This window comes from Schistocerca americana, chromosome 4 (genome assembly GCF_021461395.2).
Source record: "Schistocerca americana isolate TAMUIC-IGC-003095 chromosome 4, iqSchAmer2.1, whole genome shotgun sequence".
Classification (NCBI taxonomy): Eukaryota; Metazoa; Arthropoda; class Insecta; order Orthoptera; family Acrididae; genus Schistocerca; species Schistocerca americana.
In genome coordinates, this window is record NC_060122.1 from 710,625,099 (window position 1) to 710,652,014 (window position 26,916).

Consider the following 26,916-nt stretch of genomic DNA (forward strand, 5'->3'; position numbering starts at 1 on the left):
TCCTCTCGCAGTACCGCTACGATATCTTGTATCGGTCCACTGCTAAGCACGGAAACGCCGATGCGTTGTCCCGTTTGCTTGTTGCTGAGGATAGAGCATTCGATTACTCCGAACTTGCTTGCATGTTCATTGATTCGGAAACCGATGACGTGGTCGAATCGCTTCCAAATTGATTTTCGTCGTGTAGCTACAGCCACAGCTGCCGACCCTGTCCTTGCTACCGTTCTGCGTTTTGTTGCTACGCAATGGCCCTTGTCAAAGTCACGGATCGGGGATGCGTTGGTTCGCCGATTTTTTGCTCACCAGGAGAGACTTTTTGTACGACTTGGTGTTTTGCTGTTGCGTTCTGATAATGATCAATCCAGGGTCGTGGTCCCACGTTCGTTACAGTCCTCTGTCTTACAGCTTCTCCACCAAGGACATTGGGATATAGTGAGAACGAAACAACTTGCTCGTCAGCATTGTACTTGGTTCAGAATCGATGCAGGAGATTACGAATATGTGCTCTTCTTGCATGGTGTGTGCCGAACAACAATCGGCACCACCGTGGAAATTCTTTGCATGGCCAAAAGCAACTTCCCCTTGGCAACGCTTACACATCGATTTTGCTGGTCCATTCTGGAATGCTCGATGGTTGGTTGTGGTAGATTCATTTAGTAATTTTCCTTTTGTTGTCCGGATGTCTTCCACGACGTCATCTGCCACCATCCAAGCGTTATCTACTATCTTTTGCATTGAAGGTCTTCCACAGACTATTGTTTCCGACATGGCCCACAATTCATGTCCGCAGAATTTCAGTCATTCTGTAAGGCCAATGGTATTCAACATCTGATGTCCGCGCCGTTTTCGCCACAGTCAAACGGTGCCGCTCAACGATTGGTCAGGACTTTCAAGTCACAGATGTTGAAAGAGTCGCATTCTCGGGAGGACGCGTTGTTGATCTTTTTGTCCTCGTATCGCTCTCAGCCCCGAGATGGTCGCTCGCCAGCTGGGTTGCTCCACGGTCGTCCTCATCGAACCTTGATGTCTTTGCTACATCCGCGGCATCAGGTTCCTGTGCAGCGGCAGACACCTGCTTTTGCCCCAGGCGACGTTGTCTACTAACGCCACTATCGAGGTTCACGGCGTTGGCTCGAAGGGCGCATTCTTCGCTGCCTCGGCCGCGCTATGTATCTGGTTTTGGGGGCCTCTGGTGAGGTGCGTCGGCATCTCAATCAGCTGCGCCTCTGTCGTCGCACGGGATCTGCCGCTCCCCGTCTGCTTTCAGCGACGGTGCCGTACGGTCAGCGCCCTGGGGACCCATCTACTGGCTCGCCTCGGCCCCAGGTGTTGCCAACGCTGCCTTCCATTCTGCCCCATGGCGACGCGCCGCCGCAGCCGCCGCCGCCGCCGCCGCCTGTTCTCCCGCCGGCGACGCCCGCAGTGGACGCGTCGCTGCAACCGCCGGGCGCCTCCCTGGGTCACGCGCCGACGATCGCTTCCCGTGACCAGTTGTCCTCCGACATGGAACTCTTGCCCGCTCCGGACCGTATGTCGTCTTCGCCCGTCGGGTGCCCCGGCCCGATGAAGGTCGACCCTTCGGCCCCTCCTGTCTCTCTGCGCGCGCATACACCGCATGTTGGCGTGCACCCTGGAGCAGGTTTTCAGGCGTTTCCTAGCTCCCCGCGGTCCGAATGGCAGGGTGCGGGTGGCACAGCCTCGCCTGTTGTTAGGCTCCCCACCTCGTCGCATACGTCAACATGGAGTCCTCCCCATGGCGGGCGGAAGCCTTATGCCACTTATGCCACAACCGTACGCCGATTTGCGGGGGAAGAATGTGGTGTCACCGCCAGACACCACACTTGCTAGGTGGTAGCCTTTAAATCGGCCGCGGTCCGTTAGTATACGTCAGACCCGCGTGTCGCCACTATCAGTGATTGCAGACCGAGCGCCGCCACACGGCAGGTCTAGAGAGACTTACTAGCCCTCGCCCAGTTGTACAACTGACTTTGCTAGTGATGGTTCACTGACAAAATACGCTCTCATTTGCCGAGACGATAGTTAGCAAGCCTTCAGCTACGTCATTTGCTACGACCTAGCAAGGCGCCATTACCAGTTACTACTGATACTGAATCATGTACAGTGAAGAGCGACGCTCATCATTAATGGATTAAAGTTAAGTATTCCACCAGCTACGTCCGTTTTTCTAAATTCTAATTTCCTTGTCCTGTTCCAGACCTAACGCCAGCCTGCGTGAGCTAAAACGCGTGCCTTTCGGCTTCCTCTAGTAACACGGTGTTGGCTCTCCTGCCAACCCACAACATACAATTTATAAACAATGTTTTGTGAGTAGAATAAAAATTCCAATGGTAAACTTAACTGCTTTTCGACGTTATTTTACCAGCTAACTAAAAATAGGAAAGCCTAGAAACCCCTTCCACTAAATTTAGTTAGGATTAAGATTCTTTTACAGGGAGTGCAGTCGAGCTGACACTGAAATCATTAAGTATTTGATTATATCATCGTTAGTCTCACTGAACTCTTCTGAATTCTACATGTCATGTGTGGTCTGGCGTCTCCTTACCAGCAACAGGTTCCAGATTCAAACTAGTCAATTCCCTAAAACACACGCTCAGAGCGTCGTTACGCGAAAGTGGTAGGGAGACACGACTTAGAACAAACAGACACCACGCAGAATGTTAGATAATGTAACATCAACCGCCATCCATCTGACAGGACGACACCTTTCCATTGATCTACAGCCCAAGTTCTAGGATCTTCTGCCAACTGCAATCGTAACTGACAGCGTCATTGGGTCAGCGTGGGAACACGCAGTGTCTGCAGCGAAGCGCCATGTTGCAAAATGTGAGCTGAACGGTGTGCTCCGAAACACTCGTGCCTTCACCAGCGCTGTACTCTGTTGTCATCTCTGGCGCGGATCGTCGCCTATCCTGCTTTACAGATTGTCATGCCTCAGACCTCCACGTTCTGTGGTTTCACTGTCCGTCAACCACTTCCCATAGATGCAGCAGGACACGCGAACCGCCGATAAGCATCGCTGTTTCCGAGATACTCGCTACAGTCGCTGGATCATAACAATCTGTTCTTTGTCAAGGTCCTAATGTCAGTGGATTTCCATATTTGCGACCCGTACCATCAGCAATATGGTTCGCTGTTTGTTTCGGTCCGCAACGCCGCAAGGCAGTATTTGGGATGAGCAGTGGTCGTAATGCTTCGGCTCATCACTGTAGTTCCTTAATCCTGATGCTGTACTGCTTGACAAAAAAAGTGAAGCACCCAGAAGAAGACGAAGAAACGAAATGAAACTACACTGGTTGAGAAAGTAAGTGAACTTATTTCAGTGATCACAAAATCGAGGCAAATTTACAGAGAATTTGGCAGAAAGAGCGCACTCGTCAGTATGGGGTTGCACCTTTTATGACCTGGATGCATGTTAGGAATGGTGTGATAAAGCCGTTGTATCCCCTCCTGAGGCAATTTTGCCCACAATTGTAACTGGTTCTTAATATCTTGGATACTGACACTAAGGCAGAGTTGACGTCCGAGATACTGCCACACATGTTCCATCAGGAACAGATACGGAGATCTTAGTGGCCACTGGAGTACGTCAACTACACGCAGATAGTTCATGTAGACGCGTGCCATGTGTGGGCGAGCCTTGTCCTATCTAAAAATGGCAGTACAATCCTGTCACGAGAGACTTAACACATGAGGAGGCAGGATGTATGTGACCTACAGTTGTGCAATCAGAGTTCTCTGATCACTACCAGACATGACCTGAAGTCATACCCGTTGGCTCTCCGGACCCTGTCACCAGAAGTAACACCGCTGTGCATTTCTAATAGACTGGAAGACTGGGATCTCTTTCGACATCGGCGTCATACTCGCTGATGATGGTAATCTGGGATAGGACAGAATCATGATTCGTCACTAAACACAATGCGAGACCATCCAGCAGTAGTGCATGCTTTCTGGTCACGGAACTACTGCCAGTGCAGCCGTTTGTGTTCTTGTGTTTACAGCAGCCTACTCATGGGATGCTAATTTTCTAGTCCAGTTGCTGTTAGTCTCTGACCAATGGTGTGGGATGACAGAATGTTGCAGGAAGTCCTCGGAAGGCAGGAGCAGACGTAGAGTGTTACAATGTGCTTGGTGCGCAATACGGTGATCGTCCATTGTGGTGGTCAGAGGTGGTCGAGTGAACACTTTACAACGAATGTGCCTGTCTCCACGTTCCCACGCAGTCCAATATCGGACCAGACTTACATGCGAATGCCCCACTACTCTGGATACTACATGATTCGACTTGGCATCCAAATGGAAGCCCACAACGAGGTCCCTTTCAGTCTCGGTTAGGTGTTGTTTCACGTGAGTACCTGGTGTCTTGTGTCCTTCACAGTGATCGCTCAACATCTGCCGCTATTAACGCCCCTTCTACGCATTATCTCAAACCTTTTGGGTCAAACTGAAACAGCGGATAGTAGGTCCACAACCGATTATATTGAGATAGGGAACCAATGGTCGGAAATGCATATTTATTGTGTTATGTATATACCCAGCGTACATCGCATGAGAACAACGTAGCTCATAGGAATTGTTCTAAGTGACGACCGCCAGTCTCAATGCATGCATGGCAATGGCACGTGAATTTCTACCGCACGCTAGTGTGTGTTGTACCAGGAGACAGGCATTGGACCGTAGAAAGAAGATCTTCATCCGTTTCTACGGGGGTTTCATACACCAATGTCGTGATGTAGCCTCAGAGGAAAAAATCTAGAGGTGTGAGATACGGGAATCGTCCTGGTTCTTCCATTCCAACGATGAGGCTACCTCTTGTTCAGGTGCTCGTGGATCTTAACATCCAAGTGGGCTGGTGCACCGTCGTGTTGAAACCACATCCTTTCCGAACAAAAAACAGCCTCTGAGAACTACGGCAGCAGGAACAGCAGGTAACGTGGATCTTTCAAACGGAGAACTAACCAATAACGTCCTAGTAGGTAACCTTGGAGGGTGTCCGACCACAAGAGTGTGACATAACAGCAAACGCCATTCTCACGCATGCATTGAGACTGGTAGTCGTCGCTTTGAACGATTACTATGAGGTACGTTGTTGCTACGCGATGTACACTGTGTATGTCCATAATACAATAAATACGGATTTCCGACCATTGGTTCCCTACCTCAATACAATCGGTTGTGGATTCACTATCACCTACTTCAATCTGACCCAAAAGGTTTGAGACGCCCTGTATTCCCTACCAGAATGGCAAGACATTAAACGCGAACAACACTAATGCCTTTTGATTGCAGTTCTACCTGTCACAGGTAACTTAATCGTTGCAATACCGGCCGATGGGGTGTTCATTTACGAAGTTACATTGATACCCGACCATTACTCCTGTGTGCCTCAGCTTTTTTTACGCAAATTTCGACTTATTACATGATATACGGTGTCTCATAACCCGGATTTTACCGTTAAAGCCGTCGGCACACGGACCGTGCATTCGAACGTTGAGCGTTGAGTGTGCCGAGTTTCTGACGTCATAGCGCGGAAACCACGTTCGGGAGACTTTCCGAACTTGAAGAGCAATATCAGGCATGTCAGATATTCTGATCGTGCGTCTGAGCGTTGACCAATGAGATGGCCAAACAGAACAGCTGTGTCTTGGACTACGAGCGGCAGCACACTGTGGACTTTATTCAGCTGGCTCCTGCAGAAGTCTTGTGGCCACCAGGCGCCGTATTTGACGCGCTGAGTGCAACACGCGGGACACTCCATCCAGATCCGGGGACTGCGCGCGGAGTACCTGGAGTCCAGTCAGTTGGTCGAGAACGGGAAGTCTCCTCCCATCTGGCACGCCAAGCGGCTGTCAACAGAACTTCACTAAAGCCGTCGGCACACGGACCGTGCTGTCGAATGTTAACGTTGAGCGTGCCAAGTTCAACGTGCTGCTGAACGCCCAGGAACGATGCGACTTGTGCATACGGTACGTGGGCCCCAACGTCGTACACGCAATGCACTCCAGCGGCAGTTTGAGGGATGTTTCTAGTTCGTAAATCACACTGTTCACTCAACGGGCGCGTGTAAAATTCCCACGTTAGCTCAATTAAAACGCACATTTCCTCCATCGTCCACGAAAAGGAAAGTACCGTGTCCAATCAATAAGGACGCAGGCTTATAAAATTTCCATTACAAACAGCGCGGTACTAATTTGGAATACTTCTCTGCATAAGATAAACATTATTTCACCATTCCCACATTTCAGTAAAACCCCAAGGTCAGGCAGTCTTACTTGATCACTGTTCCTACCCAGTAGCAGAATCCTTGCAACATGTGAATTACGAAGCGTAAAAGAAAAAGGAGCAAAATATCTTTATACAAGTAGTGCAAGCTGTCCTGTAGTTTCAATTAAGCCAATCGAACAAAGTCACCCCTCAAAAAAAGGTGCACTTATATCTACATAACATCAAATATTATAGCATATACTTATATTAAACTAATAATAAAGTATCAGAACCTAATAAAAACGCGAACGTTAGGAAAAAAAATTGGGAAGTGTTAAGACGAGAACCACCGCCTCAACAAATACTTACGTGTTACTAAAAACGTTAATCGTAGATAATTATGTTACTAATTCAAATTTAATTATAACAAATTGTACCAAGAACAATGCGTTTTGGGTGGATCTTCAGTGTGTCACTGCCTTCAAATAGCCTACTCTCATAATATGCAAGTTACAGTAATTCTTTTGCCACGAGTATGATGTTTCTCATTATTTTATTGGAACGAATCACACCACTAACAACGGATTTTCCAGTGATTCTCAATTTGCTGGTGCTCAGAAACGGCATATATATACATATAGGGTTGAAATGAATGCCAATATGGCGCCTCAACACAGTGCTGAAGGGAGACGGCGTGCGTGTGGCGTAGGTGGCGTTGTGCCATCTCACTGGTCAACGCTCAGACGCACGCTCAGAATATCTGACATGCCTGATATTGCTCTTCAAGTTCGGAAAGTCTCCCGAACGTGGTTTCCGCGCTATGACGTCAGAAACTCGGCACACTCAACGCTCAACGTTCGGATGCACGGTCCGTGTGCCGACGGCTTAACGTTCGACAGCACGGTCCGTGCACCGACGGCTTAAGCGAAGTGACTTGTCGTTCTATTGTGAACACACCTCCGCATGATGACAGCGACGTACCTTTCCCTTCGGTTTCGATCGCTACGGCTGTTGCAGTCGGACTGAAACTGGCGCTCACCTTGGCCGGGGCAGTCGGGCGCGGCGTGCGCGTCGCCGGCGAGCAGGAGCGCGCCGTCGGCGGGCAGCAGCAGCTCTCCGGAGCGCGGCAGCAGCAGCTCGGCCACGGCGGTGTCGCCCTCCGGCAGGCGCACGGCCGCCGACAGCCAGCCGGGCAGCACGGCGCGGTCCCGCGAGCACGGCACGCGCCCGCCCTCCCAGTTGGCCGCGTTCGCCCAGTCCGTGTTGCGCAGCCACGTCTTCGTCGCCGACACCGGCGCAGCAGCCACCACCACCACCACCAGCAGCAAGCCTGTGGACAGACAGTCCAAAATATGGACGGGATACACTGTTAATTAGGAGTAAAATGTTACAACATCTGTACTTCACTTTACTACAGTACATCACGTCTGCGTAATACGCTAGTACGGGACTGCAGGCAAGAACATGCAACATACTCGGAACTACAAACGGTTCACAGCATTCGTGTCGTATGCGCCTTCGTCACTGGCAACAAGCATTTAGCTTAATTTTATCCATTGTTTTTCAGTGTTTCGTCCGCGACTGCACATTAATGAATCCCACTGCCCCCAAACTCAGAGCACAGCCTAAGATCCATAAACAGAACTCTCCAATTAGACCAACTGTTAACTCGAGAACACACCTGCATAAAAACTTTCACAGTTGGCAAATAATATCCTCAGAAAACTTTACACTTTTGAAGCCACATACACAATAAAAAATGCACACGAGTTAACAACATTCATCAAAGATGTAAAAATCCCCGGAGAAGCTAGATTTGCCTCATTTGACATTATCAACTGTTGTGTACATAGTTCTGCGTAGTCAGCGCGTACACAACTTTCATACTAGAGCGCGCCCTGCTAAGCACAACAGTGCGGGCGCAGCGCTCGTCCGTCTCTGCACTACGAGATGGCGCTGCCTTAGAAACGGACCAAATTCTCCTTCCGCCGATCCGCGTATTAATATGTAACGCAGCTAATGAGATTGCTGCCAACGTAGAACCATTTCTCCTCGCGGATCACACTCACGCAGTGATACCTGAATGCGCGAGGTATTATAACGAGTGTACAGACCTCCGATTAGTCAGTCTGCATTAGTCTGTACGAGTCTGCATTTGTCTGCACCAGTCTGTACCAGTCTACATTTGTCTATACCAGTCTATAGTCAAGTTTCAGTCTGCATCTAATAAGATTACCATATTCCTGTACATAGCCATGAAGATAAATGTATAGACACTTTCTCAAGTATCAGAGATATGTGAGAATAAGATTAACGTACCAAGACCAAAGGAATTTCAGATTGTCAGTTGTAAATAGCATCCAGAATCAAGTTACGCAAGGTTTATGCTTGTTACTATTTTAATAAATGTGTGTGAAAATTAATCAAGTTCTGTTTAAAGTTGGTCACTCTCAATCTGCTACTCTAAGCTTGCAAGTGGCATTTCTATCGTCTGACCTAACGCAGAAGATAAACACGCCACGATAAGACCACGAGACACATTGCTGACACTCGCCTACTTCGTTAGAGCGATGAGTCAATCTGATGGTGTGTGTACCAAAGGTCTTACAGTATGCACACCACATCAACCTGTTCACAAATATACCTGTTAAAGAGACAATTGAAATTATTAGAAAGAACCTCATCACACGCAAAAAACTAACCATACCAGAGATTACAGAGTTGGTAGATCTACTTGAACTAGTACTGTCCCACAACTACTTTTCATTTAATAATAAAATCTATCAACAGAAAGCAGACTTAGCTATGGGTAACTGCATGTCAAGTTTCCTAGCTGACATTTTCATCAACCACTTAGAGAATAAGTTCTTAAAAGGAGAAAATACACTTGTTCAAAAAATTGTGTATTACACGAGATATGTAGATGACACACTACTCTTATTTGGTGGCACTAAACATGAACTTGAAGAACTCACATCATTCAGCTCACTTCACAATAAAATAAAGTTCACAATAGAACATGAAACAAATCAATCCATAAATTTCTTAGACCTCACAATTGTGAATGAACAACAAGAACATAACTTGTACATTTACCGAAAACCAACCTACTCTGACATCACATTACATGAATCTTCTTACCACCCGAACACAGGTAAGTATGCTGCATTTAGATCAATGTTGAACAGGGCATATACATTACCTTTAAAACCCAAAGCACTAACACAAGAAATCGATACTATCAAAACAATTGCAGTAAATAATGGTTACTCTGTAAAATCAATTGATAAACTATCTAGAAAAATTCAGACCAACATCACTCACAAAAACACTGAAAAGAAAACACCCGACACAAAACAAATCTTCACAAGCATTCCATACTTAGGCACAGTATCACAAAAAATAGCTAACTTATTCAAAAGAACCAATACTAATATATCTTTCTCCACAAACAGCAAACTTGGATACCACTTACCTCACACAGTGAACACAAACAAACCAATAATACAACACAGTGGAATATATAAATTACAATGTAACAGTTGCCCAGCATTTCACATAGGAAAAACTGGAAGAACCTTCCACACACGGTATAAATAACACACCGACGCCTATCGACTAAACCATTTTGAAAAATCTACAAATCTACAATAGCTAACCACATGTATATTAATAAACACAGACTTGACGACATCCACAACAGCCTAACTGTACTTCACACAGAACCCAACAGTAAAAAACTTAATCTACTAGAACAGTTAGAAATAATGCTACACGAAGTAAAATATTCCGAAAACTTGTTGAATGAACAAACTGAGTTTAACAGCCACAATTTTTTCCACACCTTTAAAAGTTTATTTTTTCCTGAGGAATCAAATCTATAACAGTACAAACAGCTGACAACCTACAACATGGTGCCAAATAATTATTTTAATAATACCTGTGTACTAGTAATACTATTCCATATTATCTTCTGTGAAACAAGAAAATCGATTATATTTAGAAGTAGAACATCTGTATGAACGAGAATCTTTGACATTTTTACGTTCTGCTATTACAATGTGCGAAAAAATGTGTGACTATGTATATATCCCAGTATGTACTGTAAAATTAAAGATGTGTATTGTGTATACCAACTGCACAACAGAAGTAGACATCATACAATGTTAAACTGTAAGTTAGTTTCATATTATTAACGCTGTTAAACTTATATCTACAATAAACCATGTTGTAACACAAAAATGTAATATCAACAGGCAAACAACTAAAAAACCCGATGTAAATCACTAAAAAGCACCTGAAGATGGGCCTACAGGGCCTCCAGGGCCAGCACACGGTAAAAATGGCCACTTTCACTGGTGCGGATCGTGCTCGCTGTGTGTTTTGGGTTCAGCAATGAATCGACATTTCGTATCGGTGCATGGTGAACACACACAGCCGCAGAACTGAGGCGGCTAAAATGCACATGCAGTCTCGAAACACGTTCCTGGCGGCCCCAAAATCAATGTGTTTTCTGCCCTTGGCAAATTGAAAGTGTACGGCCCTTTCCTCTTCATGGAGCAAACTGTCACTGGTCTTGTGTATCTAGATATGTTTGAAAATGAACGAGATGGAATGGTTTACTACGAACAAGACAGTGTACCACCTGATTTCCCCACGGAAGAATCACAGACATAGTCCCTTTGACTGTTCAGAAGTGTCACTAAACCCTCCCAAAGATGTAAACAACCATGCATGAGCAGCGCCTATTAGATGGAGGGGATCCGGCAGCCCATCAGTTCCAGTCGTTACACCACTAAGGAGGTACACGGCTCATGTTGTCTGTAGTTCAACCATGCCTATGCGGTCAATACCGCTGTTCCATCGCGTCCGCATTGTTACTTTCTGCCAGGAAGGGCTCTCAACAAGAGAAGTGTCCAGGCGTCTCGGAGTGAACCAAAGCGATATTGTTCGGACATGGAGGAGATACAGAGAGACAGAAACTGTCGATGACATGCCTCGCTCAGGTTGCCCATGGGCTACTGCTGCAGTGGATGACCGCTACCTACGGATTATGGCTCCGAGGAACCCTGACAGCAAAGCCACCATGTTGAATAATGCTTTTCGTGCAGCCACAGGACGTCGTGACGCCTCAAACTGTGCGCAATAGGCTGCATGATGCGCAACTTCACTCCCGACGTCCATGGTGAGGTCCAGCCGCGATACCATGCAGCGCAGTGCAGATGGGCACAACAACATGCCGAATGGACCGCTCAGGACTGGCTGGCATCACGTTCTCTTCACCGATGAGTGTCGTGTATGCCTTCAACCAGACAATCGCCAGAGACGTGTTTGGAAGCAACCCGGTCAGGCTGAACGCTGTAGACACACTGTCCAACAAGCGCAGCAAAGTGGAGCTCCCCTGCTGTTTTGAGGTGGCATTATGTGGGGCCGACGTACGCCGCAGGTGGTCATGGAAGGCGCCGTAACGGCTGTACGATACGTGACTGCCATCCTACGACCGATAGTGCAACCATATCGGCAGCATATTGGTGAGGCATTCGTCTTCATGGACGACAATCCGCTCCCCACTTGTGCACTTCTTGTGAACGACTTTCTTCAAGATAACGACATCGCTCGACTAGAGTGGCCAGCATGTTCTCCAGACTTGAACCCTATCGTACATGCCTGGGATAGATTGAAAAGAGCTGTTTATGGACGAGGTGACCCACCAACGACTCCCGCCGTTGAGGAGTGGGATAATCTGGACCAACTGTGCCTTGATGAACTTGTGGACAGTATACCACGACGAATACAGGCATGCATCAGTGCAAGAGGACGTGCTACTGGGTATTAGAAGTACCGGTTTGTAAAGCAATCTGGACCACCACCTGTGAAGGTCTCGGTAAATAGTGGTACAACATGCAATGTGTGGTTTTCATGAGCAATGAAAAGAGCGGAAATGATGTTTATGTTGATGGTTCAAAAATGGTTCAAATGGCTCTGAGCACTATGGGACTTAACATCTGAGGGCATCAGTCCCCTAGAACTTAGAACTACTTAAACCTAACTAACCTAAGGACATCACACACATCCATGCCCGAGGCAGGATTCGAGCCTGCGACCGTAGCAGTAGCGCGGTTCCAGACTGAAGCGGCTAGAACCGCTCGGTCGCTACGGCCGGCGTTTATGTTGATCTCTATTCCAATTTTCTATCCAGGTTCAGGAACTCTCGGAACCGAGGTGATGCAAAACTTTTTTTTTTGTTTGTGTATATGCGCTTTGGAACGTTTGAAGAATATGTTCGACATAGTTCTTCTTTATTAAACCACATTTTACGTATTACAAATTCGCACAAGAATTTTACTTATGTGTCCTGTTCCACTATGGTCAGACAGCTGTTCGTTTAAATTAAGGTTGGTGATGATCTAACTCAGTCTGAGTTTGTTTTACTTTTCTGTCTTACGTTCGTACAACTAGTTTTGAAATCAGCGACTATGTACTTTCATTTTGTGTTTGTCTAAAAGTTTTCAACATATTCAACTAAATGTTCCGTGGATGATTTAAGTTTAACCATTCCATATATGCAGGTGTGCCCATTCACTTCCACCGATGCCGTAGCGTTAAGTTTCCGGTTTCCACCACTGCGCAAAACGTATACCAGACGTCCCTTACTGGTTTTACAGTTAGGAGCAGTCCAATGGAATGCGTCGCTAAATTTGTTCTATCTAGAGAACTGAATATATGAGTGTAACACACATCGTAGTTTACTTTTTAATGCAAGCGATAGTAACCCGTATTCGATATAGAGACAGTAGGCATAAGTCACTGCCCCCAAAGGCGGACAACTGTCGGTTCTTTTTTACACCACCTCGAACGGTGATAAATATCTGGAAGCCACTGCCTTATCTTTCTACTTAGTTACAACAAGACTAAGAACACCCTAGTCAGTTACCAGTAAGAAAAGGGGGGAGAAAGTAGGAGCCGGTAGGAAAAAATAATAGCACAATGAACCGCCAAAGAATCTGGTATAGGCATGCGTATTCAAATACAGAGATGATACGTAAACAAGCAGAATACGACGCTGCGGTCTGCAACGTCAATATAAGACCACAGGTGCCTGGCGCAGTTGTTAGATCGGTTACTGCTGCTGCAATGGCAGGTTATCAAGATTTAAGTGAGTTTGAACGTGGTGTTACAGTCGGCGTCGGCACACGAGAGATGGGACACAGGATCCCAGAAGTAGCGGTGACATTGGGATTTTCCCACACGACCACTTCACGAGTGTACGGTGAATAATTCGCAGTCGAGCAGCCGAGCCGAGCGGACCGCTGCTCTCTGCACCTGGCGTAGCTGCCCGCTGGTAGCTCTTCGGAGTGGTCTGTAACAGGTTGCAGCAGGCTTAGCAGCCGGTGACGCTCTTCTGAGCGCCGAGAACCAGCGCAAGCGCTTCCGAGCGCTAAGCGGCAAGAGCTTCGGCTCAACTCTCCGCAACCTCGGTTGCAAACCCCCCCTCAGAGGACTGTCCCGTTCTTTGGTAGGGTTTTGTCTGTGTCAGCGGCCCTTTCACGTCGGGTAACCCCGCGCACTGTACCCGCGTTCTCTTGCGCTGCGCTTGCACTTCACGCAGATAGGTACACAATATACTGCACTCTCGCCAAAGAAGCAAAAGTTGTCGTTTCGAAAAGAGCAATGCTGTCGTACACCCCTCCCTTGAACCTATCCAAATAAAACGTCCCTATGCAGGAAAGATGTCCGATGCTTCCTGCATATACCCTCCAATAACCCGCAGCAAAGCTCCAGCACAAGAGGCGGGAATGCCGGCTGTTCCCGCCAGCATCTCTGTCCCACTCTCTGCGTTCCAAGAGAGCTGCTAATGGGTACGGGGGGGGGGGGGGGGGGGGGTTGAACATACATGAACACACACACACTCCACACACACAAGCGCCTGTCGCAAAATCGGAGCTAGAGCCGACAGAAGACACCAACAACTCCGAATACGGACCGTGGCAGCAGGTCGGTCCACGACGAAAACCGCTCCAAAACACACAAACAAGTGAGTCCACAAACTCACGAGGCAACCGCCGAGTGCTGTTGCCAACTCCAACTACATCGCTGAATAACAACACCAGCAACACAGGGAACAATACGAACAAACGCGAGACTGCAGCACATACAAAACCACAAGCAGCTACGCAGATTCGGAACAAGTCCTCGAATGGCTTCCCACCTGTCATTATACACAACTACAGAGACCTTAGTGTCCTAAACAAAGAATTTAATAAGAAACACAACCCCACAACATTCTACTCCAATCTCACTGGGAACCACGCCGCACTGTACGTGTCGAACAAATCAGACGACACGAATCTGCTGGACTTCCTTAAAGAAAGAAAGGTAGAACATTTCACGTACAGTACAGTCCTGGAAGAAACACAGAAGTACGTCATCGAGGGGATAGAGTCACAAACCCCGATCGAGACAGTACACAGGAACTCATCGCCCTCGGATGGGAGTGCTTTCGTGTAATCCCAATGACAGATTTCGGCACAGTGAGATCATCTCACAACTACATGGCGGAGTTGGTCGACACGGCCAAGTCCCGCGACCTTCAAATGGGCGTAAATGTAGGAATCTACAACACGCTGCTCAGCCCTCAACAATGCCACAACTGCCAGCGCTTCGCGCACTCGCGTATCCGATGCGGTCTCGCTGGGGTGTATAGCGTACAAAGAAGCCCTCAGGCGCAAAATAGCAAAAAACACAAAAACTACCGCCATCACAGCTACGATATCGCCCCCGCGCCCAGTAAGGAGTGGAATATTCTTTGCTGAAGTGGTCGCTGGCAGCCCCAGCACCGCAGGGCGGTCAGAGGAACCTGAGGGCTCAGCACGCGCACAACAAATATCCCCAGCAACAGACACACAACCAATACACACAACACCCGGCACCACACCCGCACCAGATACACTACACAACATAAATAACAACAACACCCTACACCCTGAGATCGCGGACTGCAGCACACCACAGACTACAGAAGACGCACTAACACAAGGACAACCACAACGCCAGAGAAGGAAAAGGAGAAACAACAGGAACAGGAGAGACACGACCACACCAAACAATCACACAGACAACAGGACAGAAATACACACGAACACAATTCGAACACTAACACAAGGATCCACGCAACACACCCACTCACCACAGAGACCACTCAGGCGCCCACAAGCGTCACTCAATCAGCTGACACACAAGCCAGCACACACCAGACGCCAACACAAGTACCAGCGGCCGCCAACACAACCAACAACCCACAGGCCGACACATCCAACATTGCCGGCCGGTGTGGCCGAACGGTGCTAGGCGCTTCAGACTGGAACCGCGCGACCGCTACGGTCGCAGGTTCGAATCCTACCTCGGGCATGGGTGTGTGTGTTGTCCTTAGGTTAGTTACGTTTAAGTAGTTCTATGTTCTAGGGGACTGATGACCTCAGAAGTTAAGTCCCATAGTGCTCATAGCCATTTGAACCATCCAACATTACCTCAACACTCCGAAGGATAATGGAGACATTATTTCCCGGACTCACGACCAACGAAGTAGTCATGAAGTTTATGGGGTGTGTCTCACAACTCTTCACGCAGTTCATGTCGGGCTCGCTCAACTGGACTAGCATGCAAACCATTATCACGTCACTATTTACACTAATACATGGATAATATGTCACACCAGCCCCGAAACGCTGACGCCAACACAAACTCACAGATCCTGTTTTGGAATGCCAACGGGACCGCAAACAGAAGACCCTAAATGGTTGCGTTCATGGAGAAAAATGGTATCCTAACCGCCCTAGTGAACAAACACTGCTTACGCCTCACAAACAGCTAAACATGCAAGGCTATTGTGTTTATAGTACCGACCGAGCGGATGGCAGGAGGGGAGGCGGCACATCAACCATCATACACAAAGACATAGAACACACGAACTTTGAGCTCCCTGCGCTTGAGAGACTAGAGGCCACGGTCGTCAGGGTCAAGCTCAACGGAGCCAACACCGCTCTGGTGTCGCTGTACAATCCTCCTAGAAACACAGTAACACGCGATATCGCCACAGTTCTCAACAGAGCACCGCGGGTAATCGCTGCTGGAGATCTAAACGCGAAAGAACCCGACTGGAACTCACGAATACGTACCTCCAACGGCAGGAAGCTATACTAGGACGCACTAGGCCGAAACTACATTATACTTGGGCCGGACGTCCCCACGTTCGTTCCTACACAGGCCCGACATAGTCCAGACGTGCTAGACGTAGCCCTCATCAAAGGCATCACATGCACGCTCAATCTCATGCTTGAAAACGATCTGGACTCAGACCACATGCCTGTAATACTGCACACGGAAGAAACACTGCAGGACACAAAACCGCGCAGGATACTGAACTACAAGCGCGCGAATTGGACACTGTACAAGGAAACGGTTGATAGTCGTATTCCGCACACCCACAAAATTAACAACACGCAACAAATTGACGAGAATGTGGAGGCTCTTACTACTGCCGTCCAAGACGCAATGACTGACGCCATTCCACATACAACACCAAAACAACACTCGACGGCGCTGCCCCAGGAAAACCTGGGCCTTATCTCAATGAGGAACCGCCTTAGGGGATACTGGCACCGTACCAGGCTCCCGTTCTTTAAACTGCACGTCAACAGGCTCCAGGGTACAATACGGGACAAAATACAAACATTTCGAATCGAACAATGGGGACAGAAAATCGCAGGGCTAGATACCACACGCCCTGGAGTGTGGAAGCTAGCCAGATACTTCACCAGGGATAAACATTACATTCCCACTCTACAAAGACCAAACGGCCCAGCTTACTCCGCGACAGAGAAGGCAGAGCTTATGGCCACAAAACTTGCAGCGTCTTTCATGCCGAATATGGCTCCTTCACATCCAGAATTCACACTTGAAATGGACCAGGAGGTTACGTGACTTGTATCCCAGCCCACGCGCGACGACATTAGACGCACTAGTACAAATGAAATGACATAGGTTATCAAGCATACCAAAGCTAGGAAAGCACGTGAGCCTGATGGCATTCAGAACCGTGTCCTGCAGGAGTTCACGGAGGCAGCCGCAGAATACCTGGCACACATAACGAATGCCATCCTAAAACACCAACACTTCCCTGACTTTTGGAAGGGGCCACGGTCCTGATGTTCAGGAAGCCAGGGAAAGGCCACTCCCTCCCACAGAATTACCGACCCATTAGTTTACTATACTGGCTTAGAAAGATTGTTGAGAAGGTAATACTAAAACGCATCACTAGGCACTGCATCGCCAATGACACCCTATGACAGGAGCAATTCGGCTTTAGGAATCACCACTCAACAAAACAATAGCTCCTCCGCATAGTCGAACATATAACACACGGCTGCAACATGAATAAAACCACAGGGGCCGTGTTCCAGGACATCGAAAAAGCTTTCGATCGTCTCTGGCACAACGGACTCATACGCAAACTAAGCGAAGCTGGTTTCTCGGACAGACTCGTACGTCTCATACACTCATATCTCACGCAAAGATGTTTCAACACTGACGTGCAGGGCAAACAATCGACACAACACGGTATCGAAAGTGAAGTACCCCAGGGAAGCATCATGGGGCCCATCTTGTTCAGTCTGCACATTAACGACTTCCCAGCAACACAGAACACGACGTTAGCCATCTACGGGGATGACACAGCCATCCTTGCGCAAGATTGGAAACTGTCTAACATTAATTCACGAATACAAAAAATGGTTCAAATGGCTCTGAGCACTATGGGACTTAACTTCTGAGGTCATCAGTCCCCTAGACTTGGAACTACATAAACCTAACTAACCTAAGGACATCACACACATCCATGCCCGAGGCAGGATTCGAACCTGCGACCGTAGCGGTCGAGCGGTTCCAGACTGAAGCGCCTAGAACCGCTCAGCCACACCGGCCGGCTTCACGAATACAGACGGCAGTCAGAATTGCCGAGCCTTGGTTTGAACGATGGCGTATTAAAGTAAACGTCGACAAGTGCAAAGCAGTTCTGTTCACACGCAGACCGAAACTACTGCGCAAACATCGACACTGTAGACAGATAACACTATATACACGCCCATTATGTTTCCGAGAGAAAGTCAGATGTCTAGGTGGACCGGAAACTTACATGTGAGGACCACATCGAATACGTTGCCAACAGAGCACACGCGAGGCTCAAACAACTCTACCCAATGCTCAACAGGGAAAGCACACTGAATAAGAGGGTGTCGAGGTCCATATACACGACACTGGTTCGATCTCTGATGACGTACGCAGCTCCCGCCTGGGGATATGCAGCTTCTACACGCCTGCGCCGCCTGCAGATCATACAGAACATAGTGCTACGCATCATTAGCAACGCTCCACGCCACACACACACCGTGGATCTTCACAATGAATACCGCCTTGAAACCCTCAAGGAAGAATGCACAAAACACCCCACATGACTATACAGGAACTCGAGACACTCGAACAATCAAACTGCCTATTGGCTTGTGTCTCGGGATATTCGGCAGACGTTCGTCTGATGATTTTACTGTTTCGCCAGCACGTGTGGCTGGCATTGTCAAAGACATATAGTCTGCAGCCGCGAGCTCGGCCCCAGTTCACCACCGGCAATAGAGGGTGAAGCTTTAACAATGCCAGCCACTCGTGCTGGCGAAACGTCAGTAAAATCATCAGACGAACGTCGGCCGAAGAACCCTAGACAGAAGTCAATAAGCGGTTTGTCAACAGGTGGCCACGAAAGCCTTAACAATTTTGTACTCGAACAATCCTTTCATCCTTACTCGGGGAAACTATGATCACAAACATAGGTGGGAGCATAAGCGGCCAGACACTACTAGCTAGGGCATAACCACATATGGCAAGCTAACACACACCAACAAGCGACAAACGTCGGCAAGCCCCTGCATATCAGCAACGTTGACTGGATGTGCCAGCTGCTTTTAAAACCGACCAACAGGCTACAGCAGGGAAACCGACGAACTCGTCCACTGACGCACAAACAAATCGCCACCATCACCTTACACTGTGCATCTGGTATTTGACCTATCGGACACAAAACGATGATGAACCTAACTGTTACAGGTATGCTGACGCTGACCGAGAGATCAACACCGGCACCCAAAGTCGAAGTTCGGTCATGGTGATTTCTCCTTCCTAAATCAATGAAGTTATTATCACGGGTAGTTTTAGTGTATTGAATACTATTGTCTATGACTCTCAGATAACAGTTTAAAAATGAAGGTGGCTAGCACATGTTAGTACGTAAATTAGTGAAATTAAATTTGATTAGGCGTTACCTTCAATTTTAAGAGGCAGTGATGCTATGGACGAGGAATAAAAAGAAACTACATATTCAGGGAGCGACTTACTACTGAGAAAATGTCAGGATCCGTGTCAAGACAAAAAAATAATAACCATTGTACCGCAGTGGCTTATTAAGGTTTGAAATCAATATAGTAGTCATACGAACAGCCGTATCTAGAGGGAGTGTAGTAAAAATAGTACAGGAGAAGAAATATGATACATACGCTCGAGGGCCATACTGAAAGTCATGAACAACCGTTTGTTACAACAGCAAATTCCAACAATGTAATGAAAAGGCAACTTTAACATAATCTGCAGGCTTGACACCGTGTGTTGACGCATTCTACACTGCATATATACGTCACGAGTCATTGTCGGATGCACGAAGGTATATCTCACTAATAGTATAGATTTTCTCTCCTAGTCCAGTTGCGTACTGAGCGGGGAAAAAAGACTGCGCTAACCTCTTTCATCTTATTCTCATGGTCTCTGAACGAGATACACGATGGTGGTAGCATAATGATGCACTGTCCTCTTCGAATATACTTCCCGTAAACTTACACAATAGGATTTCGCGAGAACTATGTTGTTTTTCTACAAAAGATTCCCGTATAAGTTTCCCGAACATTTCAGTTACACACTTGTGTGATCTACACCGACCTGTTAGGATCTAGCATCGCAGCTCAAAATTCTTTCGACGTCATTTGTCATTCCTTGTAACGCCATAAATGTCTATGGCGTAACGACAGGCCACATTTACAAAATGACAGACATCAAGGTTTCTTTTGGACAGCGTGCAGTCGTCGAATACCTTGTGAAGGAGGAGATTCATCTCAGTGTTTATCGCGCATGTAGAGATGTGCTCGTTGGCCAACTGTACTGTTGGGAGACGGGTGACCACCTCCACTGTGGAAACTCGAGCATTCAAGTTAAGCTTTTCCGTAGATCACCTTCGAACTGCCTCCACGGTGCACAAGGGAAAGGTCGACGAGCTCATTAGGAAAGACATACGTGTTACTGTGAATGAAATTTTTTATAGTGAGAATATTGTAAGTTTGTTGCCCGCAGAACTGATCGTCGATCTATTCCCAATGGCAAAAAGACAATTAACAATGCGTTGTTGTAGTTCCTCGATAAACGTTATGACATGCGTAAAAGTAAAAGTGGTATGACATGGTTGGCTGGGTAATCCCAAGCTCTGCCACTTAATTGGAAAGATTTTTCCTTTCCTTCGCGAAGTGTAAAAATTGATTTTTAAGGGTATCTGATAAATGTAAATGACTATAATGGAAACGTCTGTAGTGTAGTGTCACATTTGCGTTACATGATGGCTACTCCTCTCGAATAGTACCAAGGAGGTCGCCAAGCTTAAGTCGCCATCCAACGGACGGATCACCATCAGCAGCGTAATATGCCGTCGCTCCACGAGACACTGCAAAGAGGTTTGGGCTTTAATCCAGGGCTGGCTGCCAAGTCTGGTGATCGGGAACTTTGCGCCACCACCACTCCTCTGCTTGGCCGGAAAGGTAAAGGGAAAGTTGCCAACAACGCGTGGCGTACCGAGACGGTTACCCATCCAACTACCGACCATGCCCATAAGAATGGGAAAAACCGACCGGTTAAAACCGATACCGGTATTTTAGTTCCGATTAAATGGTATTTTTCGATATTCGTTTGATCTCAACTGTAACAGGATTTTTTTTCATATTTTACCTACAACCAGGTAAAAAAATCAGTATATCAATTTGCTATTGCAGCAGTACTATAATGTTTTAAATAAAACTTTTTTTTAATGGGCAATATTTATTTGTAAAGTTGTATTTGCTTTGGAATATTAAACTGTTGCAGAAAATAGGAAAACCGATCAGTGTAGTTTTTATAACAACGCCGACAGTTAGCAACTAGCAACAAACGTGTAAGAATCGGTACAGCATTGCTGAGACAATATGTATGTACTGCCGGGTAGTGTCGCCTATTAGACGCTAGACTGCACATGCAGCGTGCAAAACTTCCCCCGCACCTGGTCTATACGGTAGTTTCTCGTTGTCCTGAGATATCTGTTGTTTGCGGAATGGAATCATTCCTAGTTTTGAATTATTTTACTACATGAAGCAACAATAAAGCACAATACACTTGCTTCAAAAATTTAAAAACAAGGAGGAGGCACAAGAAATTTGCGACATCAGGAGAAAACATCCACAAGTTCCATGAAAGAGAAACCAACTTTGATCGATGTACCTATAATTGTACTGACGTGCTATAAACATGGTATAATAACTGAAGCCTTAATTTTGTGACTTCTTCAGAGTGAAACACCGATACCATCAAAAATTGGTGATGCGCGAAGGTCATCAGCTTGTGACATTTCCCTCTCGCCGTCGCCGCGCCCGTCTTCTTCACGTTCGCCGACAGTGCTGCAGAAACTAAGACCGATTTCTACCACAGCCTAAATCCCATACTGATCGAGAGCTCCTATTCCTTCACCTTCTTAGAATTTTTCAGTCTTTGGCCGAAGTCAACGTTTATTACTGGAAATAACGGCAGCAAAAAATCGAAAATCGGTTATTTCGGAAACCAATATTTTGAACGGTTTTAATAGTCAGGTTAAAATACAGACGGAAAAAAATTATTGTTTCAGCGATAGCGGCCATCCCTACACGTCAGTCGTTGCTTATCTTCGCTGGTTTGACGAGAACAGTGTGTTCAACGAACCAAGGCCGTAGGCATCGCGACATATGTTTAAGAACATTTATTCAGTTATGTGAATCGCATAATAGGGACCACTTTCGATAACTTTTGCAAATTACTCATTTTCCCATAAGGTTTCGTTACTTTTGGAACACGCTGTATAAAACTTCCTGGCAGATTAAAACTGTGTGCAGGAGCGAGACTCGAACTCTGGACCTTTGCCTTTCGCGGGAAAGTGCTCTACCATCTGAGCTACCCAAGCACGACTCACGCCCCGTCCTCGCAGCTTTACTTCTGACAGTACCTCGTCTCCTACTTTCCAAGCCTTACAGAAGGTCTCCTGCGAACCTTGCAGAACTAGCACTCCTGAAAGAAAGGATACTGCGGAGACGTCTATGCTATAAACAAGCCGTTATATCATTTATATCGAGTGTTGATCATAAATTAAGTTTTGTTGTTGCACTGTTAATCAGCATGACTTCACAACAGCAGGTTCCAGACGTTTTTTCAAGTGCATTTGTCACATCGCATACCTCGCTTGCATTTTCCATTGTGTGAACAACATATGTGTGTTTTCGGTGTGTAGTGTTGCCAACCGAAAACACACGCATGTTGATCACAAAATGGAAAGTGCGATGTGACAAATGTAGGTGAAAGAGCAACAGAAATCAGCCAGTTGGAGGATGGAAACCAACCAATACATCTACAGGACCACTCACATGAGTTAACAGCACTGAAAATCGTAAGTAACACCGAGCGATGGGCAACAAACTGCAATTACTTAGTTGCATAGACGGTATATACCTCCACAAATCTAGAGCGACTAAGGGAAAGACGGAAAACAGAAAAAAATGACCACCAATTTTCGTAATTCTAGCTTCAAAATTGCCTTAGCAGCGACATGTTTTCAAAAAACGTTTTACCCTCTGACCCGCTGAGCGGTGGAATTAAGAAACATCCCTTCTTAACGACGCCTACAGTATGAGGTAAACACCCTCACCGAATATCAAGTTTCTGTCCTTAGCCGCTTGCGCTGGGCGGTGACGAGTCAGTCAGTCAACACGTTCCCTTTTACAAGTACATTTAGAGATAAATGGCCTTATCTTTTGACTGCAGTGACTCAGAAGCTTAATTTGTTTATACCGTCAAGGAACCGTAGAACTTTGTATTTGATATAAATATCTCTAGCCGCTCCTGAGAGAAAGAGGTCTCAACAGACGGACAGACAGGCAGACACACCTTCAACAAAGCAATCCTATCATGGACCCGTTTTTATCGGCTGAGGTGCGAAACCCTAAAAACGACAGGAACATCTATCGAGTAAGATTCTGTGCACGGTTTGTCTGTACAATAGCAATGGTTTGCTGGAGATTTTTCAGTGACTGGCGTGCAACGCTCGCTGCTGCCACCCACGCTCACTCACCGGCGGTCCCCGGCAGCGGAGCTCGCAGTGTTGTCGCCATGCCGGCTGCAGACTGCAGACTGCAGACTGGCCGCTACGGTTAGCCCCCAAACCGACTGCGCCAGATGTGGCCTGCGGTGTCCGGTGTCACACGTCACCGTACCACTCAACTCACTGCACGATTACACAGCTGCACGTCTCCCTGTTCGCCCTACACGTCTTTAATCTTCTAACCACAAAACAATACAATTATATTGATATGGTGTCTATTCTTTCGGACACCAAGAAGAATTGCAGATGATCAACGGGTATTCGTTGGACAAATATATTATACTAGAATTGACATATGACTACATTTTCACGCAATTTGGGTGCATAGATCCTGAGAAATCAATACCCAGAACAACCACCTCTGGCCGTAATAACGGCCTTGATACGCCTGGGCATTGAGTCAAACAGAGCTTGGATTGCGTGTACAGGTACAGCTACCCACGCAGCTTCAACACGATAACACAGTTTATCAAGAGTAGTGACTGGCGTATTGTTCAGCCACCATTGACCAGACATTTTCAACTGGTGAGAGATCTGGAGAATGTGCTGGCCAGGGCAGCAGTCGAACATTTTCTATATCCAGAAAGGACCGTACAGGACCTTCAACATGCAGTCGTGCATTATCCTGCTAAAATGTAGGGTTTCGCTGGGATCGAATGAAGGGTAGAGCCACGGGTCGTAACACACCTGAAATGTAACGTCCACTGTTCAAAGTGCCGTCAATGCGAACAAGAGGTGACCCAGACGTGTAACCAATGGCACCCCATTCCATCACGCCGGGTGATACGCCAGTATGGCGATGACGAATACACGCTTCCAATGTGCGTTCACCGCGATGTCGCCAAACACGGATGCGACTATCATGATGCTGTAAACAGAACCTGGATTCATCCGAAAAAATGACGTTTTGCCATTCGTGCACCCTGGTTCGTCGTTGAGTACACCATCGCAGGCGCTCCTGTCTGTGGTGCAGCGTCAAGGGTAACCGCAGCCATGGTCTCTCAGCTGATAATCCATGCTGCTGCAGACGTCGTCGAACTGTTCGTGCAGATGGTTGTTGTATTGCAAACGTCCCCATCTGATAACTCAGGGATCGAGACATGGCTGCACGATCCGTTACAGCCATGCGGATAAGATGCCTGTCATCTCGACCGCTAGTGATACGAGGCCGTTGGGATCCAGCACGGCGTTCCGTATTACTCTCTTGAACCCACCGATTCCATATTCTGCTAACAGTCACTGGATCTCGACCAACGCGAGCAGCAATGTCGCGATACGATAAACCGTATATTCTAGAATATTTCTTCTTTTACTTTGCTATCTGTAGTTTGCAAGGTGCGAAGATAGGTGAACTGAATCACTGTTTCGATTTTCTCTGCATCTGCTTTAGTTTGCCGCGAGACAATTAAGAATTTTGTGTTACTGTTAATAATTTCTAGACCTATTCCATATAAGCTGTTGCACAATATTGTGGTGGATTTCTTGTGTACTTTCTCCTAAGATTACGATATTATCTGCAATTGCCAGTGTGTTCAAACTGTGCTCTTGTTTTGCTGTAAGTTGCGATGATTTTATTTTGCTGACGATCTGCTCCGCAATGAGGTTCAAGAGTGATGGCAGCAAAACAGGTCCTTGTTTGGTTGCGGAAGTCACATGATACATTTTGCGACAGACTGTTTTGTATTTTAACTCTAAGGTTTGAATTTTGAGTGCACATTTCTACTAGCTGTATAAATTTGATGATGTGCTACGTTATTTTCATAGCCATCCAAAGATGGTTTCAGTTAATACTATCAGATGCTTCCTTAATGTCTATGAAAAGCATGTCCATATTCGAAGCACATTCAAATTTATTTTCAAATAGGACTCGTAAAATAAAAATATTGATCACTGTCTATTTATTTCTTCTAAAACCAGCATGTTCGTCATCAATTGAGAGTGTTATGTTTATGGAGGGTGTAATGCGGCATCTAATAATTTCAGTTCCAAGCTGAAAGGCGTAATGTTATTGTATCATTAGTTTAATATGTCTTGTTTGCAGAATACTAAAGCAAATTATTTACGGAACAATGGAAAACTGGTGCAGCCACCTTCGGGGAAGACCAGTTTCACTTTCGGAGAACTGCAGGAACACGTGAGTCAATACTAACACTGCAATGTATCTTAATAGGTAGATAAAGGTGGGATTATGACATTTATAGAGTTAGATAAAGAGTTTGAAAACGTTGATTGGAATACGGCTTTCGAAATTCTTAACGCAGCTGAGATAAAATACAGAGAGGGAAATGTTTTTATTACTTGAACGAAAACCAGACTGTAGATATGACCGTGAAATGGCACGAAAGGAAATCAGTAGCTGAGAAGAGAGTAAGACAGGATTATAGTATGTTCCTCGTGTTATTCAATCTCTACACTGAGCATGCAGTAAAGAAATGCAAGTAGAAATTTGGAAACGGGATTAAAGTTCAGGAAAAATAACTGAAAGATCTGAGAACTCCGCCATAGCCAGCCCCAAGCCCAGTTGAAAAAGGAAGATGGGGAGGAGTAGCACCTCGTAGAAAAAACCTCAACGGCAGTGAAGGCGGAGATGAAGATCATCGATACGGCGAAACTGGCGGAAGAGGCAACCTTGCTTTTTGGGATGCTATAAAAGCTATCGTCCAAGGTTACTTGGACAAAGGGCACGACGGTTCCGCAGGTTAGTGGCGGTACCCCTACAGCGTCTGTTCCACATGTTAATGGCGGTTGATTTATAAAATTCAGAAGTGGAACTCTGGGCTTAACCAGACTGAAATCTCAATTTCAGTCACAAACCCAGTCCAAATAAATCAACATGGATACAGCACCTTCAAAGACAAATTACCCCAGTGGGTCAAATCCCACGGTTGAAAACCCGCAAGTGGTCTATTCGGATTCTGGGAAGACCACAGAAATGTGCATGGTGGTAAATCGGAGTGCCTCAAAACCCCTTAATAACAAAATCAAATCAAAATCGAGAATTTGGCTAATGACATTTGATGTGAATTCTCTCTTAAAAATGGGAAAACTAAAAAACATCCTGGACAAATCCAGAGAACGTAAAATCAAAATTATCGCATTTCAGGAATCACGATATACAGATGAAGATCCGTTTGATTCAGAAGGATACAGGATATACAAAGAAAAACCTGGAAAAC

The 26,916-nt window shown here is 46.5% G+C and overlaps 1 protein-coding gene across 1 annotated transcript in view; it reads right to left on the reverse strand.

The window, feature by feature from the left end:
• Positions 1–23,757, reverse strand: part of LOC124612602 (protein amnionless) — a 117,909-nt gene extending 94,152 nt beyond the window's left edge. The window contains exons 1-2 of the mRNA XM_047140892.1: positions 23,711–23,757; positions 7,265–7,555 (exon numbers count right to left, since the gene is read on the reverse strand). Of these exons, the coding sequence (XP_046996848.1) occupies positions 7,265–7,555; positions 23,711–23,750 (331 nt within the window). The 5' untranslated portion in view covers positions 23,751–23,757. The remainder of the gene's footprint in view (positions 1–7,264; positions 7,556–23,710) is intronic.
• Positions 23,758–26,916: the final 3,159 nt, after the last annotated feature.